General features: G+C 38.0%; 1 protein-coding gene across 1 annotated transcript in view; it reads right to left on the bottom strand.

The window, feature by feature from the left end:
• Positions 1–222: 222 nt before the first annotated feature.
• The window catches only part of CIP2A (cellular inhibitor of PP2A), a 24,851-nt gene continuing 1,791 nt past the window's right edge, over positions 223–23,282 (bottom strand). The window contains exons 3-21 of the mRNA XM_042031581.1: positions 22,354–22,466; positions 20,792–20,886; positions 20,059–20,155; positions 18,958–19,080; positions 18,667–18,809; positions 17,883–17,958; positions 16,571–16,798; positions 15,922–16,081; positions 14,926–15,067; positions 14,054–14,153; positions 13,053–13,171; positions 10,355–10,547; positions 8,077–8,151; positions 7,883–7,993; positions 6,987–7,183; positions 4,964–5,077; positions 3,043–3,125; positions 2,405–2,544; positions 223–1,358 (exon numbers count right to left, since the gene is read on the bottom strand). Of these exons, the coding sequence (XP_041887515.1) occupies positions 1,188–1,358; positions 2,405–2,544; positions 3,043–3,125; positions 4,964–5,077; positions 6,987–7,183; positions 7,883–7,993; positions 8,077–8,151; positions 10,355–10,547; positions 13,053–13,171; positions 14,054–14,153; positions 14,926–15,067; positions 15,922–16,081; positions 16,571–16,798; positions 17,883–17,958; positions 18,667–18,809; positions 18,958–19,080; positions 20,059–20,155; positions 20,792–20,886; positions 22,354–22,466 (2,480 nt within the window). The 3' untranslated portion in view covers positions 223–1,187. The remainder of the gene's footprint in view (positions 1,359–2,404; positions 2,545–3,042; positions 3,126–4,963; positions 5,078–6,986; positions 7,184–7,882; positions 7,994–8,076; positions 8,152–10,354; positions 10,548–13,052; positions 13,172–14,053; positions 14,154–14,925; positions 15,068–15,921; positions 16,082–16,570; positions 16,799–17,882; positions 17,959–18,666; positions 18,810–18,957; positions 19,081–20,058; positions 20,156–20,791; positions 20,887–22,353; positions 22,467–23,282) is intronic.

The raw sequence follows: 23,282 nt of genomic DNA, 5'->3' as shown, positions 1-23,282 counted from the left end.
GAGTGCCTGCTATTGAGATGTGAGGGTGCTCGGAACTAAGCACAAAAGTCTCCACTTGCAGAACAGCCAACTGACAACCTGACATGACACAGATAATTAAAAATTGACTCTATTGCAGAGCTCTTTGTCGTGCTGGTGCCAGCTACTCCCTGCACTAAATGAGAGAGCCTCTGGGGAAAGGAAAAAAACGTCCAATAGCACAGAGGATACAGCACACATGAATATGAAAACAGCACAGGGAACTTTATTACAGAACTATTTTGATTACAGAACTGATAACGTCAAGATGCCTAAAAGCAAAACCCCTTGCACAGGTATTTCTCTGTATGAATTAAGTACAAAAATCTCCAGGTTTTCCTACAATAAAGAGAAGATATATGTTTTAAACAAAATTTTAAACAGACATCAATTTATTTGCTAGTTCCATTTGCCACTATGCATTACCATTTGGAAAAAACACTGCCATGAAAGAAGACGGAAATGCTGTCAAAATGCCTTGATGTGCCCATGCATTTACTTGCTATGCAACCCAGAGTTCAGCTACACTTGGCTTAGAATAGCATATTGAAACAGTGCATTTTTCAGGGGGGAAAAAAAAAAATCAATATTTATATAGCCTGGATTCTGTCACATAAATGCTAATGATTAATTTACCATTTTCTGCACATGTGTACCTTATTGCTGCCTTACTCTGGTGAGCAGCTTGATGTTTTTCCCTCCCATTCCACCATTTGACAAAGTCAAACTGGCATTTATCAATTGAGTTATTAACATGCTTGGCATTTCCTACTAGAATTTGTTTACTCGAGCACTTTCTGGTAGAAAAGGAGAAAAAAAACCCCAAACAACAAAACCTCTCCCAACATTTACTTACCCCTTCTCCATGACCAAGAGATTTAAAGGGAAACATGTCTGCAAATTTACTTTGACACTGAAAATTTTTAACCCATTACACTGAAACAAAAATAGATGGTTAATGATGCTTTCTTCCCCAATTGAGTTTGCAAAACAACAAAACCCCTTTATTCAGCAGGTCTGATAACATTTTTTTTTGTTGCTGACCTTTCTAAACAATAACTGCATTATGCAAAAAGGCAACCAAACTGCATGCGTTGTGTACAAAGCTGGCAGTCCTCCCAATAATTTAGCTCACTTAACAGAATACAGAAAGCACAGGAAACAGAGCCCTACAAACTGAGGTTCACTGTTTCTGCACTTAGCTTGCCACCACTTAGTTTGTGAATTATTGCAATCATGCTGGCGTGTTTGTCCAATTCTTCCTTCTGCAGATTTACGAGCGCTTCTTTTTCTTCCAAGCATGCTTCCAACTGGGATTTTTGAACTTCCAGAGAAGATGCCTGCAGAAACAAACAAAATGTTATAGTTTCCTCCATTACCAACTGAAAAACACACAATACAGTGAAAGCTGAGTGGCCTGGTGGTGAACTTAAGCAAGTAATTAAAAAGCAGTTTTAAAATGACAAGCTTATTTCAGAAATCTCAGCTGTACATTTGGTGCAGATGAGTGACTACAGCTACTGCCACACTGCAAAATGTTGGATACCATGGGAAAGCACCAACCCCCCGTTATCATTGTGCTACCGTCTACCTTTCATTTCAAGCACCACACCAGTAAATATTTAGTGAGAACAAAAAAAATATTTGCTATATACTGGATAATATTGCCTGAAGAGATTAAGCTTTTGCTTCCAGGAAACGGAAATACAGTAAATGTGTTTGCCAGACTGCACACTTTGCATTTGCTTATCAGTTTGCATGTAAAATGAGTCTCTGCCTTGTGATTTTAGAGGGAGCCTTACCTGCAGCCAAGGACATGTAGGCTGCACTGAAGTTTGGGGGATTTAGTTGGGGGTTTTTTGTTGTTTTTTTTTTTTTGTTAATATTATCTGTTAACTTGGTATAGCTAAAGTGGTCTCTCTTTTGAAAAAATACACTTTTTCTTGGAGATAAAAATGGGGTTTTTTGTTAGAATTTCAATGATCAAAAAAACCCCAGGTGCATTTTGGTGCATACACATGTACCTTAATTCAATGTGAGAAAGGGAGGGAAAGCAAGCTGACTTACATTTTCAGTAGTCAAAACTACTGAAGAGGAATGTGTTACACTCTGTTATTTAACATTATGCCACAGGTTTGGGGGAGGTTTTTCCCTTCCCAACATTACATACTCACACACATGCCTCACAGAACCTCATTAGAACTTGATCCTGACTTAAAACTCAAGAGGTACACAATAAAGTTGAGAGAATTTGTTCTCGTTCACTACTACATTGACTACTCTAGGATCTTCAGGTACTTAACCACCAAAATACTGATTCACCAACGCTATCAAACAGATACCTAAAACTCCAGTCTCAGGAATGCAGGTGCAAATAATTCCTTACCTTGATACTCAGTTCTTCCCTTGCTTGCTCTGTTTCACTTAATTCCTTTCTAAGAGTATCGATAGTTTTTTCCATATCTGTTTTTTCTTTCTGTTGAGTTTTTATTTTTTCTTCCAGAACATTTATATTCTGTTGCAAGGCTTAAGAAAATGAACACATTAAAAGACTGGATGCCAAACTTAGAAAACAGATACTGCATTGGCCTGGGAAACAAGGTGCTTTTTTAATTAACTTTTTGTTTTTAGACTCAACATGGCTGCTAATTGAATTACAGAGTAGTGCCATCTAATGTTAAATTTTAGTGGTTGCTTCCAGGCATTTGCAGAGAGAGTTTAATTAAGCTCTTCTAATTTGCAGTTCCTACAGAAAATTGTTCTAATGGACATGTTGTAAGAAGATCCTGAAAGGACACACTATGCAGAGATTCAGTGAAGTCTGGGAAATCAACTTCATGCAGCCTTTCTAAAAAATTCAAATTTGTATTTGTTTCATTCAGCTATTAAATTATGTATCTGTGGCCAACTTTTAAGATTTAAAAGTTGCCCAGTAAGATATAGCAGCTTATCTAGAGGCCATAATAACATGTAGTTAATGCAGCTGGTTCTCTAGCTTCAGTGACCTTAAGGTAGGTGACTTACTCGCTATTGTGCCATCTCTCTCCTGTAGCTGTTGCTGTAATTCATTTCTGTGCTCTTCACTTTCTACTAACTGTGCAGCAGTCCTGAAAGTGCAGAGAAATAAATTTTAACGATTAAATTAAAGATATGCCACCATTTCCCTGTCCTAAGAAGCTAGAATGATTTTTGTGTCGTTTCCACTTGCAGTCAAGAACTTCATCAAACCTATGATTGGGCAGTGTGTGAGCAGAGAGAGATCTTATTTCCTTCCTGCCACCATGAAATAGTCACTGCCCTTCTCTGATCATGGTAGGAACTACTGAAAAGGCTGATACCTGGAACACAAAACCCAGAAATTGGTGCCTTTGATCACAGCCACAAATGATTCAAAAAACTGTGGCAGAACTGAAATTGTCATTCAACGCAAGTAAAAATTCCCTGCCATTATTGATTAAAGATGCTGGGGTTTTAGGTCTTACTATGCTCCTAAAGAGACCATGCAATTAGTAAAATCTGTTTCAGGTATTATCCACGCAAGGACACCTGTACATAAAAAACGTAATTCTGAACATCTCCCAGATTGTCACACAACACTCAAGAGTGACCATACCATAAGACAGCGCCATAGCTCGTGTGCAGGCCTGCCTCACTTCTCACCAGTTCGGGTAATGCTCAGTTTCCACACCCATTTAACACTGAGGTACTGTCATCTACCAGCAGTACAGCTGTAACATGAACACTTTACATTCCCTGAAGCTAACACAGTTTTCCATTACCAGCTAGACTAATTTCTAAGCCATATTCTACTTGCCACTTGCCTTGCCTACATGGCATCTGCTGTCACTTTTGTTTACTTGTTTATCCACCTCCTATCTACCAGTTTCTAAGCTGCAGCCTCTAGCAATAGGGAGTGACGTATATTTCCCATGGTCTCCATTTCTGTGGCAGTTCAAGAGTATCTATATAAAAAACTGCTCCTCCAGCCTGGCTTTAACAAGGGTCAGCTTTCATCAGAATATCTCCCCAATTACCCTGAGCTGCATATTGCACCATTCAATGTAAGTGGCCAAATTTATTCAGTAGCAAACTAATGTATCAGTATGAAAATTTTCCATTTGAATCAGAACTCAAGGCAATGATTTGGACTGCTCTGATTACTGACAAGGCAAGAGCCTGGAAGGATGAAGTGAACTTTGCAAGTAAAACCAAGAATAGCACTTTATTTCTCAACTGAATACAAGGCCTGCCTATGAACATATTTTAGAGACATCTTCTGAAAAGTTATGTATTAAATAAAATCTGTCAAAGAAGAGTCCTATATTCCCTTAGTTACATTGGTGAAAGGTGTATCAGACCTCTATTTTAAGCCATCAAAAAGGAAAAATTACAATTACTCCTCAGGAAGACATAGATAATGTTAGTTTTATAGTTGGAAAAGATGTTTTATACCACAGGCAGAATACCACCCATCCACGACTTCTAATACAACTTTCAAATGTGTTCATTTAATAGGGTTGGTTGTTTTGGGTTTTTTTTTCCAATCTGACAACATTAACAGAAAACCTGCAGGCTAAAAGGGAATACATGGAAATCTCTGAGTGATAAAAGCATTTAAGAATTCAACAACAATCAAAATTACACCTCCACGCTCTCCCAAATGCACCCAAGAATTGGGTCATCATCTTTCTCTTCCAGCTGTTGCTGAAGTCTATGGATATTTCCTCACCAACTCCAACCAATTACGGAGCAAACAAAATAAATCACCAAAGTCAGTACTACAGATTCTCATCCAACATAAATGTACAAATCAACCCTGAAGCATCTTTGGCTTCCTCTAACTTCACTTCTCAGATATTACTTAAAGTACGGTTGAAAAACTGAGACTAAAGTGCTATTTAGTTTTACTGTTTAACTTGCTTTAAAAAGACTAAACTGAACTTACCTGTCATTCTGCTGCTTGAGTGATTCATTTAGTTTCTTCATTGCTTCCACTTGTTTATTTAGTGAATTGCATGTAATCTGTAGATCTTTAAATTGTCTTTCAGTTGTTTCATACCTACAAATGAAGTGTAATTGCTTTTGAAGAGCTTTTACTTTAATAGTTTGTCAAATAAAAATATTTGACATGATCTGTGCAACCATCCCACTCAAGGAACAAGCAAGGTGTTTTCTGAAGGAGGGGTGTACAATTGAGGGTTTTTTGGTGACAGATGGTTTTTAGTGTGTTAGATTTTTTGGGTTTGTTTTTTTTTAAATGAACACTCAAAATCAGAATCATTTAGGTTGGAAAAGACCCTTTAAATGATTGAGCCAAAACATTAATCCAGCACTGCCAAGTCCACCACTAAACCATGTCCCAAAATGCCCCATCTGCACATCTTTTAGATACTCCAGGGATGGTGACTCAGCCACTTCCCTGCGCAGCCTGTTCCAATGCTTGACTTGGAAGAAGAAAAGAGACAGACAAACAAACCAGCTAAGCTTCAGAGGATCCCTTACAAATCCTGAATTATTAATGATCAGGAAGAAACCTTCCTCCAGTAAAAAACTTTTAGGGATTGACAAAACTATAAATACCTTTAGAAATTTGCCAAGAGCAAATCTGTAACAGTTTGTGTATGTCAGTCATCTTTTAAGGGACCCTTTAAGTCAGTCTATGACCTCCAGTTGTCTTGTGATACTAAAAACTGAACATACTGAAGACAATGCAGTGTGCAGTTAACACAGGCTTATAAGGCAGATCTCATGCTCCAAGCTAACATTTTCCTACCTTCCTACCAAAAGGCCCTCCCCCCCATGGCCCTGAGGCTTCTCTTCCCTGATGTCAGTTAACTGATTATTTTTAAGAAACAGCATATTTGACGATTGTTTTAAAAAAGTAAATTTTTGTTTTAGAAACACATTGTAAGGATTAGAAAGTTTTGTTCCTAGTTCAGAGAATTTAAAACTGTTAGACACTAGATTGAGGCTGATTTATTTCACATGAATTAGTCAAATGCATGTTCACAAAGTGTATGGCTGCATATAATTCAAGCAAAAATGGAGGCACTTCCACAATGACCTACTAGACACTTATTCAAGAAATTGCGTAATGGAAAAAAGTTTTATATATTTTCCTCCCTTAATGACTCCTTTATTAGCAGCAATATGCCTTCAAAATTGTCTAATATAATGCCTGCTCCCCTTACTAAGCAAGAAATTTGCTCTCAATTTTATCAGTTTCCTTGCCTTGCTGACACCTAGTGACCAGACCAGTTCATGTGAGTTGAGAAGTCAAAGCTCTTTTAAGCCTTTACTCTTCCAAAGCACATTCTAACTGCAAATATTTTCTATCTTCATGTACTTTGTGTGTCTCACATATTCTTTTTAGCTTAAGATGCCAAAGAAATAATGCTTATAAATAATTCAGGACACACAATGTGCCTCCTTCCTCCCTACCTGACTTTTACCTAATTTAAGTGAAGTTTGGTACAGACGTGACCAACGATGCCGAGTCCCACATTACGCAAACATACTGGTGTTGGCTGTTTCTCCAGAACCCTTGCAGCATGTCATCAAGACAGCACGCAAAATCAAAGACAGACACTGAGAGCATGGTATAATGCTAACAGAAACTAAACATTGTGAGTTCTGTGTCTTAGAGAACAATGGTCCCTTTTATACAAAGCTCGTGCTATTCCCTGAACTGGACCTTCAGCACCTATAATTCAGTTCTCATTCCACTGAAAGCTGAATGTTAATGTATTAGTAAATTTAACTACGTCAAATGCAATGGAAATTTAAGTTCTTGAATTACTTTAGTTAAACTTATTGACAAGCACACAGAAGAAAGAAAAAATAATGAACTTTTCACTTAAAAACATGACACAGCATGTAATGTTGCTCTTCTAATGTGCCTAGCCCAATAAAGGACATCATAAATCTTTGCATATGAAATACTTGTTCAGAGATCTTACTCATCTTACCTCTGAAGAAGATCAAGAGAGGATTTTTTCAGTATTTCATGTTCTTCAGCAACTGCCTGCAATTTCCTGTTGTGCTGAAAGAGCTGTTCAATATCAGTCTGTGCTTTTTCAGATTCTACATGTTGAGCTTTCAGCAAATCATTAAGCTCTTCATTTCTTCGTTCTGCATCCTTCAGCATTGCAGCAAGAGTTCTTGCCTTTGAACGGAAACACACCCCCCAAATAAAAAGAAAAAAAAAGCCACATATATTAAAGGGAATTCTGTTTCTCAAGTTGTATTAGGCATGCTTGAGGACATAGATCTAACACCAAAATGCCATCATCTACATTAGAAGAATAAATTCTCTCACCTAATATTAACTACAAATTAATTGCTTCACTAAATTCCTTTAGCTCCACTTATAGACAATGTGAGGGAAGAGGGAAGAACAAAGTAAAAGACAATACATTTTAGCTATGGATTTAGTAATTTGTAGCCCAATCTTTAATACAACCTTTAAAGAATAGAAATTATTCTCACTTTTCAACATGCAGCTCAAATACAGACCCCACAAAGACACAAAGAGGAAACAGTTCTTCATATACTAGCAAATTCTATAGAGAATTCTAGCAAGTGGGTTTATTAATTTTCAATATTGCTGAATTAACACTAATGGTTAACAAACGATAATGAGCAGAGTAGGTTGGTTTTGTTGACTTCTGTAAGGGAAAGGACATTAAAGAAAACTGTGCAAAAGAACAATCCAGAGGAAAACAGGATGTTCATGCTGAAAATTAAGACTGCCCTAACTTGCAAGCACAGCTTACAGATAAGCAGTATAGTTTCCACATCTGATCACAGTTAAAGGTACCCAGACAATCATTGCTCAGTCCCACCTCCAGGCTCTGCTACTTACCTCAGACTCAGCCTGGGCTCTCTGACACCGGTACTGAGCCATCAGCCTCTCAGCCTGAGCCAGAGCTACTGCCTTTACTTCCAGAAGATCCTGCAGCCTCGTTTCTTTAGACTGCATATAGGAAGGATATTTCTCATTAACATTTTCTGAAAGTACTAACTGCAACATCCCCATGTGCTTTAGGTTGTACTCACTGCTAACGCTGACAGCTTCTGCTCGTAGACATCCATTATGTCAGACATCCTCACATCAGCCAAAGGCTCCTTCATCTGTGGAAAAGTTTTGCAATTACTGGTACAGGAAATTTGTATTTACTTACACAGGTAATGTGAGCCTAAAGAGCTCAAAAGTTTTGTGAACTCCACCTGCCACCAGCTTTTTGAATTCTCATTTTTGTATCTGAGGCTGTCTACTCAAAGGTACCCACCCGACTCTTGTGGAAAGTTTGTGAGCAATTGAACTGGTTAGGCTTAGTGGGAGTCATCTGCAGAAGACTATCAGTCCAGCACTATAAAAAGGTAAAATCACCATTCTGAAATAATTCCCCTTGGTCTGATCTTTGATGGAGAATTAGCAGTCCCCTCATAGGACACCTAAAGTAATCTGCCTTAACATTAACAGCACAAAATGCATATGGTTAAAACTCCTTGTTCACACTCCATTGCCTTCTCAACATATAAATTAACAGAAAAGGCCCAGGAAAGCTTTTCTAGGATACTAGAAAGGATACTATTGAGGACAGAACCTACTGTGTCAACCCAGACTTACTAGAGGAAATGCACCATGCATGGCACAAAAAGTCCTAAGTGTTAATTAAAGTATGTGCCTGAGTCAAGTGAGAATGCTACTTAGTGATTTCAGGATGTTTCTCTTAGGCAGTGCTGCTATAACACCAGTTCTGAGCAGCTGTTCATAGATACTGATGCACAACCAAATGCAAACTATGCCAGCTGTTCAGACATTTATCACCTACGGAAAAGCCACCATCTCTGCACCATCTTGAACCACTATGAAGAATGAAAATTAACAGGAGTTTTTTGAAAATTAACAGGAGACCCTGTGTAGCTCCAGTTCTCAACTCATTTTTCTGTCCCTAAAGTATGAAACAAGTAGTTTATTTTCCTACTTGCAAGCTTAAAATATCTAAAAGGTCATGGCAGTGACTACTCCAAGAAGAGCTCTAAGAATGAAGTTCCCTTCATTCTCTCTGAACAGTAATACTATGAAAAGTGTTTTCTCAATTATGTTTTTACAAGCATTTGAGCTTTACAAAATATACACACAGAACTGAAGTACTGCATATTTTAAGTGAATGCGTATATTGATTTTGAATTACTAATTAGAAGGTCTAAGAAAAGAATCACTCAACAATTCATCAACAACTTTCTCCCCGAAAAAAAAAATCAAAGCAGGTTTACAGTCTGTCACATTACTGGAAGCTGCTGTACTAGTGCTGTGTAGGCACCTGTGGCTGCTTTGATTCACATTAATATAAACACAGCAATGTACCCACAGACTGTCACATGCAGTCCTGAAAAGGATGATCAATGGGAGCATCCAGTGGCAGAGTAAAAAGTAAGCCAAGGAAGACTCACCTGACCTTCTTCACTGTTATTCTGGCAGCTGACTGGAACTGGTAGCTCTCTGAGTTTCACTTTTATGTTACAACAAAGAGATGAGAGTTGCAAAGCTAAGGCTGGAGGCAATGCTACTAATACAGATATCAAGCTGTTATCAAGAAACTTTCTATTCCTTTTCCCAATTTGCATGCTGTTCTTTTAAGCCAAAAGAGCATAGAATCAACAATCCATCACTCAGTCTAAAGCAGCTACAAAGCAGCTAATTTGCTTTGAATAGAAAAGGGAAAGAGGAGATATATTCAGTATCTGCCAGGATGGCCCACAAAGCACATGGTATGCAGTGCCTGGCTGAGTGTCTCCTTCATGATGCAAGTTGCTGCAGAGGGAAGTAAAAACTGTCTTCTGAAATAATAACAGCACCTTTCCACAAAACCTGAGCTGCAAATGTTAGAGTCAGCTACTTCCATCAAAATGAAAATATAAGTATGTGTGTTTAGGCACTCAAGAGATGCACCATGCTTTTCTAAAGCGGCACAGCATCTCTATTTCATCACATGCTATTTCTTAGGAAGCAGAGGGAGGAGGTTCCTTGTATGTGTCCCAGCAAGTCTAGGCAGTCAGACCAGACCTGGCTCCTCCCTCCGCATCTGACAGCTAAGATGACTGCGGGCAAACCCACTGGAGAGGGACCTCAGTAAGGAGCCCTGCCTTCTGGTAGCACCTCTGAGTTCTGCTCAGCAGCTCAGTAAAAGGAGCACATTCCAAATAGACAGGAATCTAAACCAAATTTAACTGTTACACACATAGTAGTCTGACACTTGGATTTTAATTTCCATCCCTCCCAGTGAAAAGAGTGTCAAATATTTCACAAGGGTATATAAATTCTACTAACCTCTAGTCCAGAATGAAGCTTTTGTATTAATTCCTCAATATTTGAAGCTTTGGATTCATTACTTGAAGGACAGGATGAAGAACACCTCACTGAAGTACTGTTGGTCACAGGTGACTGCATTTGGATTCTCTTTGCTGTGTGCTGCCTTTCTTGTTCTCTGTAGGCATTATTTGCTGCAATGCTTTCACCCAGCCTGAATAAACATGAGGCTATTAATGACACAACCTGCTACAAATACCATTGCAAGGATTGAAGAGGAGAACAATTCATAACAAAATCACATTTGCATTACAACAGAATACGAAGATGTGTATTGGACACGTGCCCAAACTGGCCAGAAATACAGAAAAAGGGGGGAAAAAAAGTATCATGGCTAAACTTTAGAGACAAATACAGAATCCCATCAGAAAGGACATGGTGCTCAGCTCTTTTTGAGCAGAACAGATCATGTCTCTTATGAACCTGTGAAACAGGTTATTTCGCCTGTTATTATTCAACTTAAGTAGGCCACTGTTTGTCTCAAAGAAGATTGAGAAAGTATTTAGTAAGAATTTTTATTTGGCATAAAAATAAGAAGATAGAATCAAGCTAAAGCAGAGTCCTACCCATAAACCTCAGTGTGCTGCAAGTTTCCTTGCCTGCAATTCTATTTTACAATACTGTATTGTGTACAGCACATTTAGTTTTCTAAATTTTAACCAAAATTAAGTATGCAGATAAAACTGCAATCTGTTTAAATTTGTATAGGGAAGAGAACTCAAAAGCTTAGAAAAAAGTAATTACAGCACCTATATTTCAGTGCCTGTATGTAATTTGTGGTTGGTATTTTCAAGGCAGGTACGAATAACATGTTTCAAATAAGAATGATAAATCAAAAGAGCTGATTTTAGAGGCACCAGTTATAAATTCCTTCCTCTTGATAAATTCCTTAATTACTAAGCTATCCCAACCACTTCACTGAAGTGCTGTCTCAATTGCTTCTTAAGTGAGCAAAAGCCTATTTTTAACTTGCATCTACAGACATGTCATTTGGCTATTCCATTGTACAATTCCAGACATATTTGATTGTACAGATCTTTCATTCTTTCAGCCAGACTATTCATTATTGGCCATTATAAAAATGTTTCTTATATCCACAAACCCATATAATAATAGACTAATTAAGGTTGAAAGGGATCCATCTACAGACCACCTAACTCAACACTCCTGCTCTTAGCAGGTTGCCCAGGACTATGCCTGGTAATTTTGACTCTCTCAAAGGATGAAGACTCCACAACTTCTCTGGGCAAAATTTTCCAGTTTGACCTCCCCTTATAGTAAAAGGGTTTCTTTTCTGATATTTCAAGAAATCTAAAAGGTTTTTTCTTATATTTCAGTTTGTGCCTACATCCATCCTGTCAGTGGGTACCATTGAGAAGCCTGGCTCCGTCTCCTTTGTTCCTTTTTATCAGACATTTCAACACACTGATAAGAACCCTGCAAGTCTTCTCAAAAGTAAGCTCAGTTCTTGCAGTTTCACCTTGTACAACGCATGCTCATCCCTCAAACCCTACACTAGATTCACTTTGGCATGTCCATATCTCTCTTGCACTGGAGAGCCAGGCCTGGACACAACACTACAGGTGTGGTCTCACCACAGCTGAGCAGCGGGGAATGATCACCTCCTTTGCCCTGTCATCAGTACTCTTCCAAGTGCAGTCCAGGGTGCTACTGATCATCTTTGCCATTCTTGAAGACAGAAGTTACATTTGTTTTCTTCTAGTCTTCAGGAACCTCTCCCAATCACCATGACTTTTCAAAGACATTCTGGAGTGGCCTTGGAATGACATCAGGCAATCCCTAAGCACTCAAGGGCACATCCTGTCAGGTCTTATGGAATTCCGTACATCCAGTTAGTTTAAACGTTCCATAACTTGACCCAGTGCCACCCAGAGTAAGTCTTGCTTCCTCCAGGCCTTCCCGTTGCTCTCAGGGACATCGCTTTGCCTTTGGGAATCCTTACCAGTGAAGACCAAGCAGGGCATTCAGTATGTCAACTTTTTCCATGTCCTTTGCCAACAGGTCCCCTGCCCCACTGAGCAGAAAGGAACACATTTTTATAGTCTGGCTTTTGCTGCTGATGTAATGGTCTTTCTTGTTGCCCTTGACGTCTGTCAGGTTCAACTCCAGGTTCTGATACAATTTAAAGTCTTTTTTTTTTTTTGTATTTTATTACATCTACACAAATAAGGACTCTATCAAACAGAGTTTCTCAATACTTCTTCCCTAGTTTAAACCACCTTAAGTACTACCTGAACTGCCATCTGCCTGTGTCTTATCCTAACCTGTTCTTTCCTGGAAGCAACTGCAAAAGTGTGACCAAAGCTTCAGGAACCGAAGACTGAAACGTCTGACAGAGTTCAGTAGAGAGCAATCTGACAGTCAGAATATTAGATGCACCCTAAGTTCCAAGACAAATGAGCACTTAGGGACAGGAGTCAATCGCTCCTGTTCTTTCTAGGATCTGACATAAAATGAACACCATCAGGATGGGGATGGCTTCCTCTGGCCTCCAGGATCACTACTGTCTCATAAGTGCACAGAAAGCAGAAACAAGACAATTTTCTAAAGTTTCTGAAAATAGTACTCCAAAAAACATGAATATCACTAAGCCTGTAAAAACGTCAAATCTAACCAGAGTACCACAAAAATAACTTACACTATGGCAGGAAAATCTGGTAAGGGAGCAGCCTCAAACAGTATTCTAAGTCCCACTTGGACTTGCTCTCCATGGTTTGATGTTAAAGCAAATGTCAAAGGTGTAATCAAGCGTTGATCCTAATAAAGAAATTGGTTTGGTCAAAACAAGATAGAGCAGACAACAAAAACAACAAACCCCACCAAACACAAGCTAAAAAACCATTACAATATCAAGGCCCATAAGCACAGAAATGTTTTATTTAAAACTTAAGTTACCTTCTTAAAGTTTGCCCTTTTAAGTTCCTGAGACTGAAGTCAGCAAGTGATTTTAAAAATGGTCTATACTTCTGAGTATTCGAAATCATGTTTTACATTAAAGTCAACACAACAGATAAAGAAACTAGTTAATTCCTGCAAGTTTTCAAGTGTTTGATACTCAACGTAAAAGGTCACTAGCTGAAGTTATAAAGATTAATCGTGGACTGTAAAACTCATTGTTACCCATTAAATCACACAATTCCCATTCTTGAATGAAAAATCCCCAAAACAGCAAGAAGTGTTTGACTGTCTGGATTGCTTTTCCATCTATAAAGTAAATTATTAACGTATCATCTGACCAATAGGTACCAGAAACTTTGGCCATGCAAAGTTCCAAATTACATGTACGTATTTAATAGTAACCAACCCCACAAATAATTATATTGTTGTGGTAATTATTTTCTAGTTTGCTACCTTTAAACTGCAGTCATAATGCAGTCTTAAAAGGATAATTCTTACCAGGCAGCTGAAGTATGATTTCATATGCATTACCAAAACAAGTGACTGGAGTAAAAGCAAACTACTCTTATTTTAGAAGAATTAATAATGAAACAACCTTTAGGAATTGTGCATAAGGGACTGTATTTTCCAAGAAGCTTTACCCACTTCAGAGACAAGCATGCAAAACATTTAGACCTAAACTACTGTACTGCAGTGACACTATTTCACAGATACATTTCATAAAACGTTTTAAAATTATACCTGTAACATTTTGTAGAAGCTGACCTTCATACCAGGTACATCCTGCTGCAATCTGCTCATAAGATCAAGCATTTTCAAAATAATATCAGCAGCAAGTTTACTTTTAAACATCCAAGTAGAAAAGCAAATTGGGTGGGGAAAAAAAAAAAGGTGAGATATGTCAAATCAGCACTGACAAATTCAGTCAATTAAAAAAAAATAATAAATACCTTCACAAAGAAATTAAATAGGTCTAGCAAGGCAACAATGCCAAAACCAAAGAGATCATATTGAGTTCCTTGGACATGTATCTGAGCTTCTCCAGCATGCCAAGGATGGCAACAATGAAGACCAAAAACACCACTTCCAGGCTAGAAGTGAGGAGGGTCTAATTATAGGTCTAATTATATTTCACTGGGTTTTGGCCAAGTAACTCTTAGCTATATTGGCATTCAAGTTAATGACACTGATCTGAAGGAATGTGAATTTAATTTTCAGTGCAACAATTTCCCCCCATACTGATGTGTGATATTTTGGAACTCTGATTGCATAAAATCAAAATGAGAAATCATGTGCCATGAGCAGTTCTGGTAAGCTTCAACTTGGATCAGCTTCAACTACTGCATGAGGTTTAAGGTCATTGTTCCACATAAGTGGATCGCCAGCTTATGCCAAAAACATTATCTGAATGCACAAGCTGGGTTTTACTGATTGAACTGACCAGCAAGATTACTTTTTATTCCACAAAAATGCTAATTTTGAATTTAATACCAATATTGATTTATATGCATTTAAATGGTACTTTCAACTACCATACTCTTTCCATTGCAACAATATCACAACTCTCACACCAGTCATGCTTGATTAGATATTAGATAAATATGTGTGCTCACCACATTTTAGAGTCCACCAATTTTGTCCCAAAACCAGTATCAATCCCGCTATAAGGAAACTGGTGTTCTATCAGACACGTGCATTGGCTGGCAGTCAGCACCTTTGAGACACGCATTTTCAGTATGTCATCTCTGCAGAGCAGTAGGCAGAGTTAAGAAAAAATTCAATATACCTATGCCTATGGACTGGCACCAAAAGGCAACATTTTGTCATAATAAAGGACACAAAAGCTAAGGCATCAAAGCACAAGAGACTCTAAGAATGCTTTTAATACCCAACAACATAAACCACTTAAATCATGCCTAACTCACAAGCCAAGTAAGCTCCGCTTTTCAGTTAATACACACACTTATTGGAAACAGACAGCTAAGGGAAACCTCAATAAAATGGGTGGCATAAAGAAACACAGTGAACAAAAGGCAGGGACCAGGCAGTCCCTAACACAAGAACTAGTTACCTAGAAGTGAGCTGGGAGAGACTTCTCCACAGAACTTAGATGCAGGACTACTCTCTGCAGCCACATTCTCCTTACTGAACTTACTACAGACACTAAGGACTCAATGAGGAGTGTAAAACTGTATCATTCCACATAATTTTTCTGTGTTTCTCTGATCTAAATTTGTATCATATTTGGCTGGGAGCTGCACTTGACTTAGCCAGGCAACAGTACTACATGGATCAAGAAGATGGCCGCCCAAATTCCCCACAAAATTTCAACAGAAAACACTCGTCTTTGTTTTCCATCTGCAAAGTGCTTCTGTTCTGTTGAATAGCCACAACATTTTATCCTGCACCACCGCATTACAAAGTAATTTCACAGCAATTAGAAAGCTACTTTAGATCTTGCAAGCTGACACTCCTAAGTAAAATTAGGGCACTTATTGTCATTAGAAGCTATTAAAGTGACCCAAGGTGGACATGTCTTCTAACATCTTAGAGCAGATTATGGTGGAGGAATAATAAATCAGCTGCCAATAGGCACATAAAAAGGATATTTGTCAGGACATTAATAGCCTTGACCATTCTTTCACACTTTTTCTTCACTAATAGCTCATCCACAATCTGTTCTGGCATCTGAAGATGATCAAGAAGAACAGGCAGCAAAAGATCCATAAAGTGTTCAGCTGATTCACTGTTCCTATTGTTAATAACATCCTGTAATAAAGACATTTTATTTTATGTCAATATTTAAAAGTACAACACAAGGAAGCCAAGCTTACTCTACCCCTTCCTGCACTCTACCCCTGCCTGTGTTTCTGCTTTCCCAGCCCCTTCCTATTTCAGGTTTAAGACGGCTAATCAGTATCATATTGGAAGAGGAAGTTAACAGAGAACAGAAACAGCAGGAACTTACTCACTTCAGTAAGTTCTAGAAAGGAATTCTGATAGTTTTCTAGCTACCTCATGACTTCATAAACTGCCATGTCTCCCACTTACAACACAGACATTATTTCTAAAATACTGCATGTCTTTAAAAGAACAGTTGTTTTATGAAGTATGTTTATTTCAACATAGCTATTTTACAATGAACTTTATTGCAGGTACTTTTTTTTATGTGCTATTTTTCAAGTCAAATTATAATAGTTCTTTAAAAATCATTTAAAAATAAGAGCTGCTAAGAAGCTCAGTTATCAGTCTTGGTACCTCAAAAATCTCTTTGAATAGTTGCAATGCTAGACCTGAACAGTCTTCAGAGGCTTCCAATGGTTGGTTTGACAAGTGCACCAATGCCACAGATGGTTCAAAACTCTTTGAGCGAGTCACAAGCCTGGTGTTTCCAGAGACTGGCAAACCAGCTGGCTGCAGTATCGCCTGCCGCAGGGTGTGACGCAGTTCTAGCACAGAGCAGAAGGCAAGCAGCAGCTCTAAGATCTGTGTGAAATGAAGAAGAGTTCAAATGCTTTTAAATCAAGAACTTAACCAGAAACTGCAACTGCCGTAACACGAGTCTAAAGAGATACGCAAGTTCTATGCAACTCCTTTTAAAGTTTTATGAGGAATAATTTTCTTTCTTTAAAGCCAGGTTAGCAGCAGAAACAGTTCACTGGACTGGTGAAGGCTTGTGACAGTATTCAGTGTATTGCTTTCTTTTTTTCAGACATGACTGCTAGCTAGTGATACAATAAAAAGTACAAACATGTATACACTCAGCATGAAGAAAGCTATTGAAGAGAAAACATTCTGAGACAGGAATGGATGCACGTGTCTCTGAGCATGCACAAAGAGAAAACCACCCTGAAAAGTTCTTTGTCAACATGCCTCTCTAAATAAACCCAAAGAACAACAAAAATCACACAGAGAGAAATAGTAACATCTATTATTAACTAGGATGTGTAACATATTCATAAAAAAAAGCTCCAGATCTGTTTCACAGATATATTTAGGACCAACATTTTCACATTTCATATTTTAGCCTTTAGTGACAGATAGTCAATGTTTCATTTACATAAGGTGGTAGTGAGACAAAGTTGAATGTAACAGTTCACTGCTTAAACAGAAGTGGCATCTATTTGTCCAACAAAGGTGAGAGCATTTACTCCTAAACCTCTGAAATTAGCATCAGGGTTCCCTGATCACCAGTTGAAGTCTGAGTAGTATTCATTCAAACTAAGGTTTAGAGAGCAAAGTGGGATACACTGCATTCCTGGTACATCCCAGAATTTCTTATTAGCCAAAGCATAAAAGGTGTTTATGTTAGCTTTTTACCTTTACATCTGTTGCCTGAAAGCAGACACACAATCTGGCAAAACCCCCAACATTACAAATTTAACCTGACAGCCTTTTGAAGAACTAGAAAATATAAACTTGGGGGATTCTCTGGGTGATTTAAGAGTCCTGAAGTCAGTGTATTTCATTACCAACCTTGTATACAAGGAATCTATTCATAACAGCAGAAGAGGAACTAGATTAGGATTTGTAGCCTCTTAGCCTCTTTTATCTAAAAAAGTATAAATACCTTAGATGATGAATCAGGATCCCTTCCATGAAGAAGATCCAATACTTGACCAAGGCAAGAGGTAAAGTGCTTATATCTACAGCATGCATAGAGAAGAAAAAAAATTAAAAATAAAATTGAAATTTCACCACATTTAGACATTCACATCAAGTGATGAATGAAAGTGTGCTATTCTCCTTCTCACCCCCAAACACTTCAAGTACAGTGATAGTTTTGATAATTTAATTTCTACTTGAAACAGCATAAACATTAAAAATATTCTAAGAATGAAAGCAAATTCCTTAAAATAAGCCATGATTTTTCAGCTATTCTTACTGCTTGATTGAAAATCAGCAACTAAATTCTGCTAGCTGAACTTGCAGAACTACTAGTCAAGCTGTCAACAGAACCACTCTAACACTCCTCCCCCAGTAAAATTATCACTTCTTACAGCTTCAACCATACTATTCCACCTCAACCTTATACAGCACTGTAAAAGGCAGGATAGCTACTCATCATGTTGTCTGACTCAACACAGTCCAGACAAAAAATTATGGAACAGGGTATTCAAAATTCCTTCAGTGACAATGAAAAAAACAGGTTTTGATTTACACTTCTGTGTCAAACTAGTAACCCAGCAACACCTTAGGTTCAGATATAGCAGTTATAATTATAATCAACTAGCAACATTCAAAAAGCATATTGGAATTTTTTTTCCCAATGCTTGGTTTAGAATTCAAATAGCATACAGCAAAGAAACTGAACTAGAGCTCAGGAAAAATACTTTTAGGGAATGAAGCCATACCTGGTAAGAAAATCTGCAATTTTGGGGTTCTTCATAAGATCCATGAGTAGATCAACAGAATATTTTCTTGTTAGAGTATCTCCATTTACAACAATATTGAATATTAACTGAAATGTCTGATGGATATTTCGAGCGTGAAAGAGCTGAAAGGAAGAAGAAAGTTACGCATAGGCACATACTTTGCTGGGTCTCTTGCTTATTAAAACTAGCTGGAATTAGAATTTTATTTGGCCAGTGTGACAATTGGTTTTATCTACAACTTAAGAATAAAACAACTTCAGACTCACTTACTTTTTCTCCTACTTCTTCATTTAAGGTAAGGCTTGATAATACCGTAAGTGCAAACACAACCATAGTCAAACTGCTATGGGCCAAGAAACTTATTAAGGTACGATAGAAACTCTTCACATTGCTCTACAGCAAAAAGGAGAAACACAGGTGTTACAAACCCACCGAATTTACAGGTTTTACATATTCATAAATAAGCCATACAAATGGTGAATAATACAAAAACACGTTAGTATGGTAACAGTTCTCTAGGAAAGCTATTTTACTGTTCTACTGCACAATACTGGCGTTGATGTTAATGTTCTCTGTTGAGCCTGTATCCTACCATACTGATGTACTCATTAAAAGCCCCAAGGATGAGAAAAAAACCCCCCAAACAACAGAGAACCAACCAAGGATGAAATTCCACTATTATTTTAAAGAAAGATGAGAAAGTCGTTTTGCTAAAGTCTGTAAGAGAAAATAATCACTGAAAATTGACTCCCATCCCTTCTCTGCTCAGTGACCAGATTGGACAATGGTTTCTCCTTTTTTTTTTTTTTTGCCCCTTGCCTCTCTTCCAAGGTAACAGTGCAACATATGCTGCTATGTAGATGAATTTCTATTTCTGAATTAAAAAATAAAATGTTTGCACTGATTTATGAAGACACAGGAAGAACCAAGTAGTTCAGATATACATATGTATTTGAGGATTCAAGGGTCCTGACATGAAGATCAGTGCTATTTTATTGATTTATCTTCTGAAAGGCAAATCTCTTTCTTGCTTACCAAAAATCCAACTACAGTCTTTGTTTTAATGACATTTAGTTTTTCTAAGGAAGAATGCTCAAATTTTAAATTCACCTTTCGGCTGCAGAGAACAGCTGCAAAAACCAAATGCACAACGCAAGCCAGGGCAACAACACAGCAAGAGAATATCCAACTTCTTGTTCTAATGGTTATTTTCTCCAACATGGGAGAAACAACTGCCCATTTGGCAGAACAAGTAGGTCAGGGTTATCATCACTGAAAGAAAGTGTTTAAGAAATACTAAGATAATTCCCTAGAGTCAATTAACTCTTATCCTTAAGCCAGAGAATCATGACATAAAAGCAAAACTCTTACCAAAGATTTTATCTGATTTTGAATAGACAAGTTGTGACGACAGAGGTTTGCCAGGAGTCCTAAACACGGTATTGTTAACTCATCTTCAGTGGACTGACTTAAAAGAAAAGCCCAAAAGATGTTTTCATTGAAGCATCCTGAATTTAATTACAAGAAATTGTAGGGTGGGGGCTGGGAGAGCTAGGTGGTTGGGGGACTTTTTATTTTGTTTTGTGTCTTGGCAGGAGCTTGTCTTTTAATGAGACACCATTTTACCATGCAAAGCAAAATTCAGATTGTAATCCATGCAGTGTAGGCAGCTTTTAACTGAGTACATCTGAAAAAAACCCCAGTGATCAGAGCTCACCGCTGTCAGAGGTTGTTTATTACGTACACTTCTAATACTCATTAGACTTCTTACAAGGGCACTAGAATCAAATTTTTATTAATCTAACAAGTCTGCTCCTAGTGACAAGCATGAATTTCCTCCTGGCTTTTCTCTTTGTTAGCTCCCTGCTCCCAGAGGTGTGGAGGTGGGCTAAGAGGCCAGTTAATATTCCATCATCCAAAGTCCCACAATCACTGCATTTGACAATCTGTAACAAGTACATGGTTTTCAAAGGAAAGTTTCTGTTAACTTCAGAGCACAGCTCACTCTGGGGACCAGGTGAGTACAGCACTCTAATGGCCTACAGCAAGTTTAGAAACTTAGCTCCCTGTTTCCCATAAGAAAAGACACTGAGCACACACTTACACACGATGCATTAGAAACAAAATTAATCCGTCGATGTTGGCACCAGCACAAAAGACAGGAACGTTGTAGGTTAGTCTCTGCAGCAAATGAATACCCTAAGGAAACAGAAGACTGTTCACATGCCTGTCCTACAGCATCTTGAGAGGAATGTTACAAAAGATGAAACTGAAAGGACAAATATCAAGACACCAGAACTGAATTATTTTTCAGGCTCTAACATTAACATAACAATTACACAAACTGCTGCAAGCAAACTGTAATGTCCTTCCATACTGATGCACCTATTAAAAGCCCAAAAAGATTAAGATTTTATTTTACAGAAGAGTTACCTTTTCAGCCCATCCAATTCTCCACTTTTGCCTCACCAGCAAGTTCTCCATTCTGTCAGTGATAAACAGGCTTTGTCCTATTGAAAGTTCTAGAAGTGTCATCAAAATCCAAAAAGCATTTTGCAACCTCTTGCAGAAAGGATGCTTACAGAAAAACAGGTTTGCTCTAAAGACTGCCAACAGATCTAAGGGTAGTAAAGTCCTTCATACAGCACTCTTCTGGGACATAACTGAAGTCAATACACTCAAACATGACAAAAATCACAGCAAAGGTTAGCAGCTAAAACAAAACCTCACCATTTAGATATCTAAGAGCTTCAAGATCTTAACATTGGATCTATCTGGTGATGACAAAATCTCTCCCATTGACTGGCCAGTCACTTGGAACCCTAGATCTTGTGGTACTCCTAGTGCTTTGAGAAATATGCAAACCACAAGAAAAGGGATCTTTACTGGATGCCTGATTTACTTTCCACAGAACAAAGGGCACAGGACTACTACTAAATTAATTTTCTGCTTTTCAGGAAAAGACAAGTGACAATAGGCAACCAGGAAGTACTTGCTGAAAGCTTAGGAGAAAACCTGTGCATATTTGAAAAAAGTGAAGAAAACTTTAAGGACAGGTTAAAATTGGTGAGGTCAAACTGACAGACGTCAGACATTCACTGTAAGCTTTGATCAGTACAGTGCCTGGCATTCACTGGCAGATGGCAATGACCAGAAAAGAGGAGGCCACACATGCCCTGCAAACCTCCCATGAAAACAGGCAGCCACAGCTTTCCCTTCACTCCTTCACAGTTACCTGTCAAAGTACCGATTAGACAAAATGATCTCCAGGCCTGTGTTATGAAACAGGCTTGCGTCAGAAGAAATAACCAAATACCTCAACTGGAAAACAATCTTCTGAGCTCCCAAGCAGTGACTTACTGAAATAACTTTTTAAAAGTAGCTTTTTTTTTTAGTTGGTTGTTATTTTTGCTTTGTAGGAGTTTTTGGAGTTTTTTGATTAGAGTAGGTGAGAAGTACAATAAGATTAAAGAGAGTACAAAGAACTCTATAAATTATTAAATTCCTGTCATACCCACCTCATACAGCAAATAAAATACACAGCTAAGATCAAATTTCCCTCAACACACTATTTCCAATAGAGCTCTTGAAGGGTTATTACATGCATACAGTATAATTTTTATTATGCAACAGTAGCCAAATATTATTAAGCCTAAGTTCCTTTACCTGTAATAAGACTGGATCACTCAGATTAGTAGAACTTCGATGAACCACTCCTGCCAGCACACTGGTCAGATTGTAGGTGCCCTGGAGAGCTTCTCTAGTCTCAGTGTCTGAAGCTGGAATTTAAGAATTGTTAGCAAGAGCATCTAATAGCAAAAGAAACTGTTGTATTAGCTACCAATTGAAGCAGAAGCCAAAGTCTCTGATCAGCTCTTCATATGTTTTAAAGGTAACTACAAATAAATGACAGCTCCTACACACTTACCTCTCTACCACACTTCTGGACATACAGTTAATTGTAACACTAATCCACTTCCTCAAGATGCTTGGACACTGAAAGGATAGTGTACCTCCTACCTACCAAGTTTCAGTTCTGAGATCTTGAAACCTGCCCTTCAAGGCTTAGATCTTAAACTCAATGAGCTCAGATTCTTGCTTTGTGCTATGGTGGATAAGTAGACTAAAACTGATAACCTGATAAGGTTACCTAGCATTAGTTAAATAAATAAATAAAATCCAGTTCTGCTTAGGCAATCCTCAAAGAGGTGTGGCAAAACAGTTAAAAAAAGAGATAAATTGGAAGAGGACTTAATCCTTAAAATTTTCCAGACTGAACCCCAGCAACAAATAAAATTTTACAGTAACTGTTCCAAAAACATAAGAGGAAGCTCAGAGAGGCTTAAACTCCATGAATCAGAGAGCATAAACAAGGGCGCATCATAAAGGACTCAAATCTTGAATAACTACTCATATATGATGAGAAACTAAGCAGTGAAGGAATAACTTTTCCCTGTATATGTAGGTTGTGCTCTGAGCATTGAGCTTCTGGGACAATAAAGTCCCACTTCCATGAAGTAGAGAGGAAAAAAAACCCAAAAAAGGCTTCTCGAGACACAAGCAAAAGGCAGTAGAACCTCTCTTGCAGTGGGAAA

Source organism: Corvus kubaryi, unplaced genomic scaffold, assembly GCF_017639235.1.
Source record: "Corvus kubaryi isolate FWS band 111438036 unplaced genomic scaffold, C.kubaryi_AGA036_p1.0 37341, whole genome shotgun sequence".
Taxonomy (NCBI): domain Eukaryota; kingdom Metazoa; phylum Chordata; class Aves; order Passeriformes; family Corvidae; genus Corvus; species Corvus kubaryi.
Note: the sequence above shows the minus strand (reverse complement) of the source record. Positions and strands in the feature narration are given on the sequence as shown.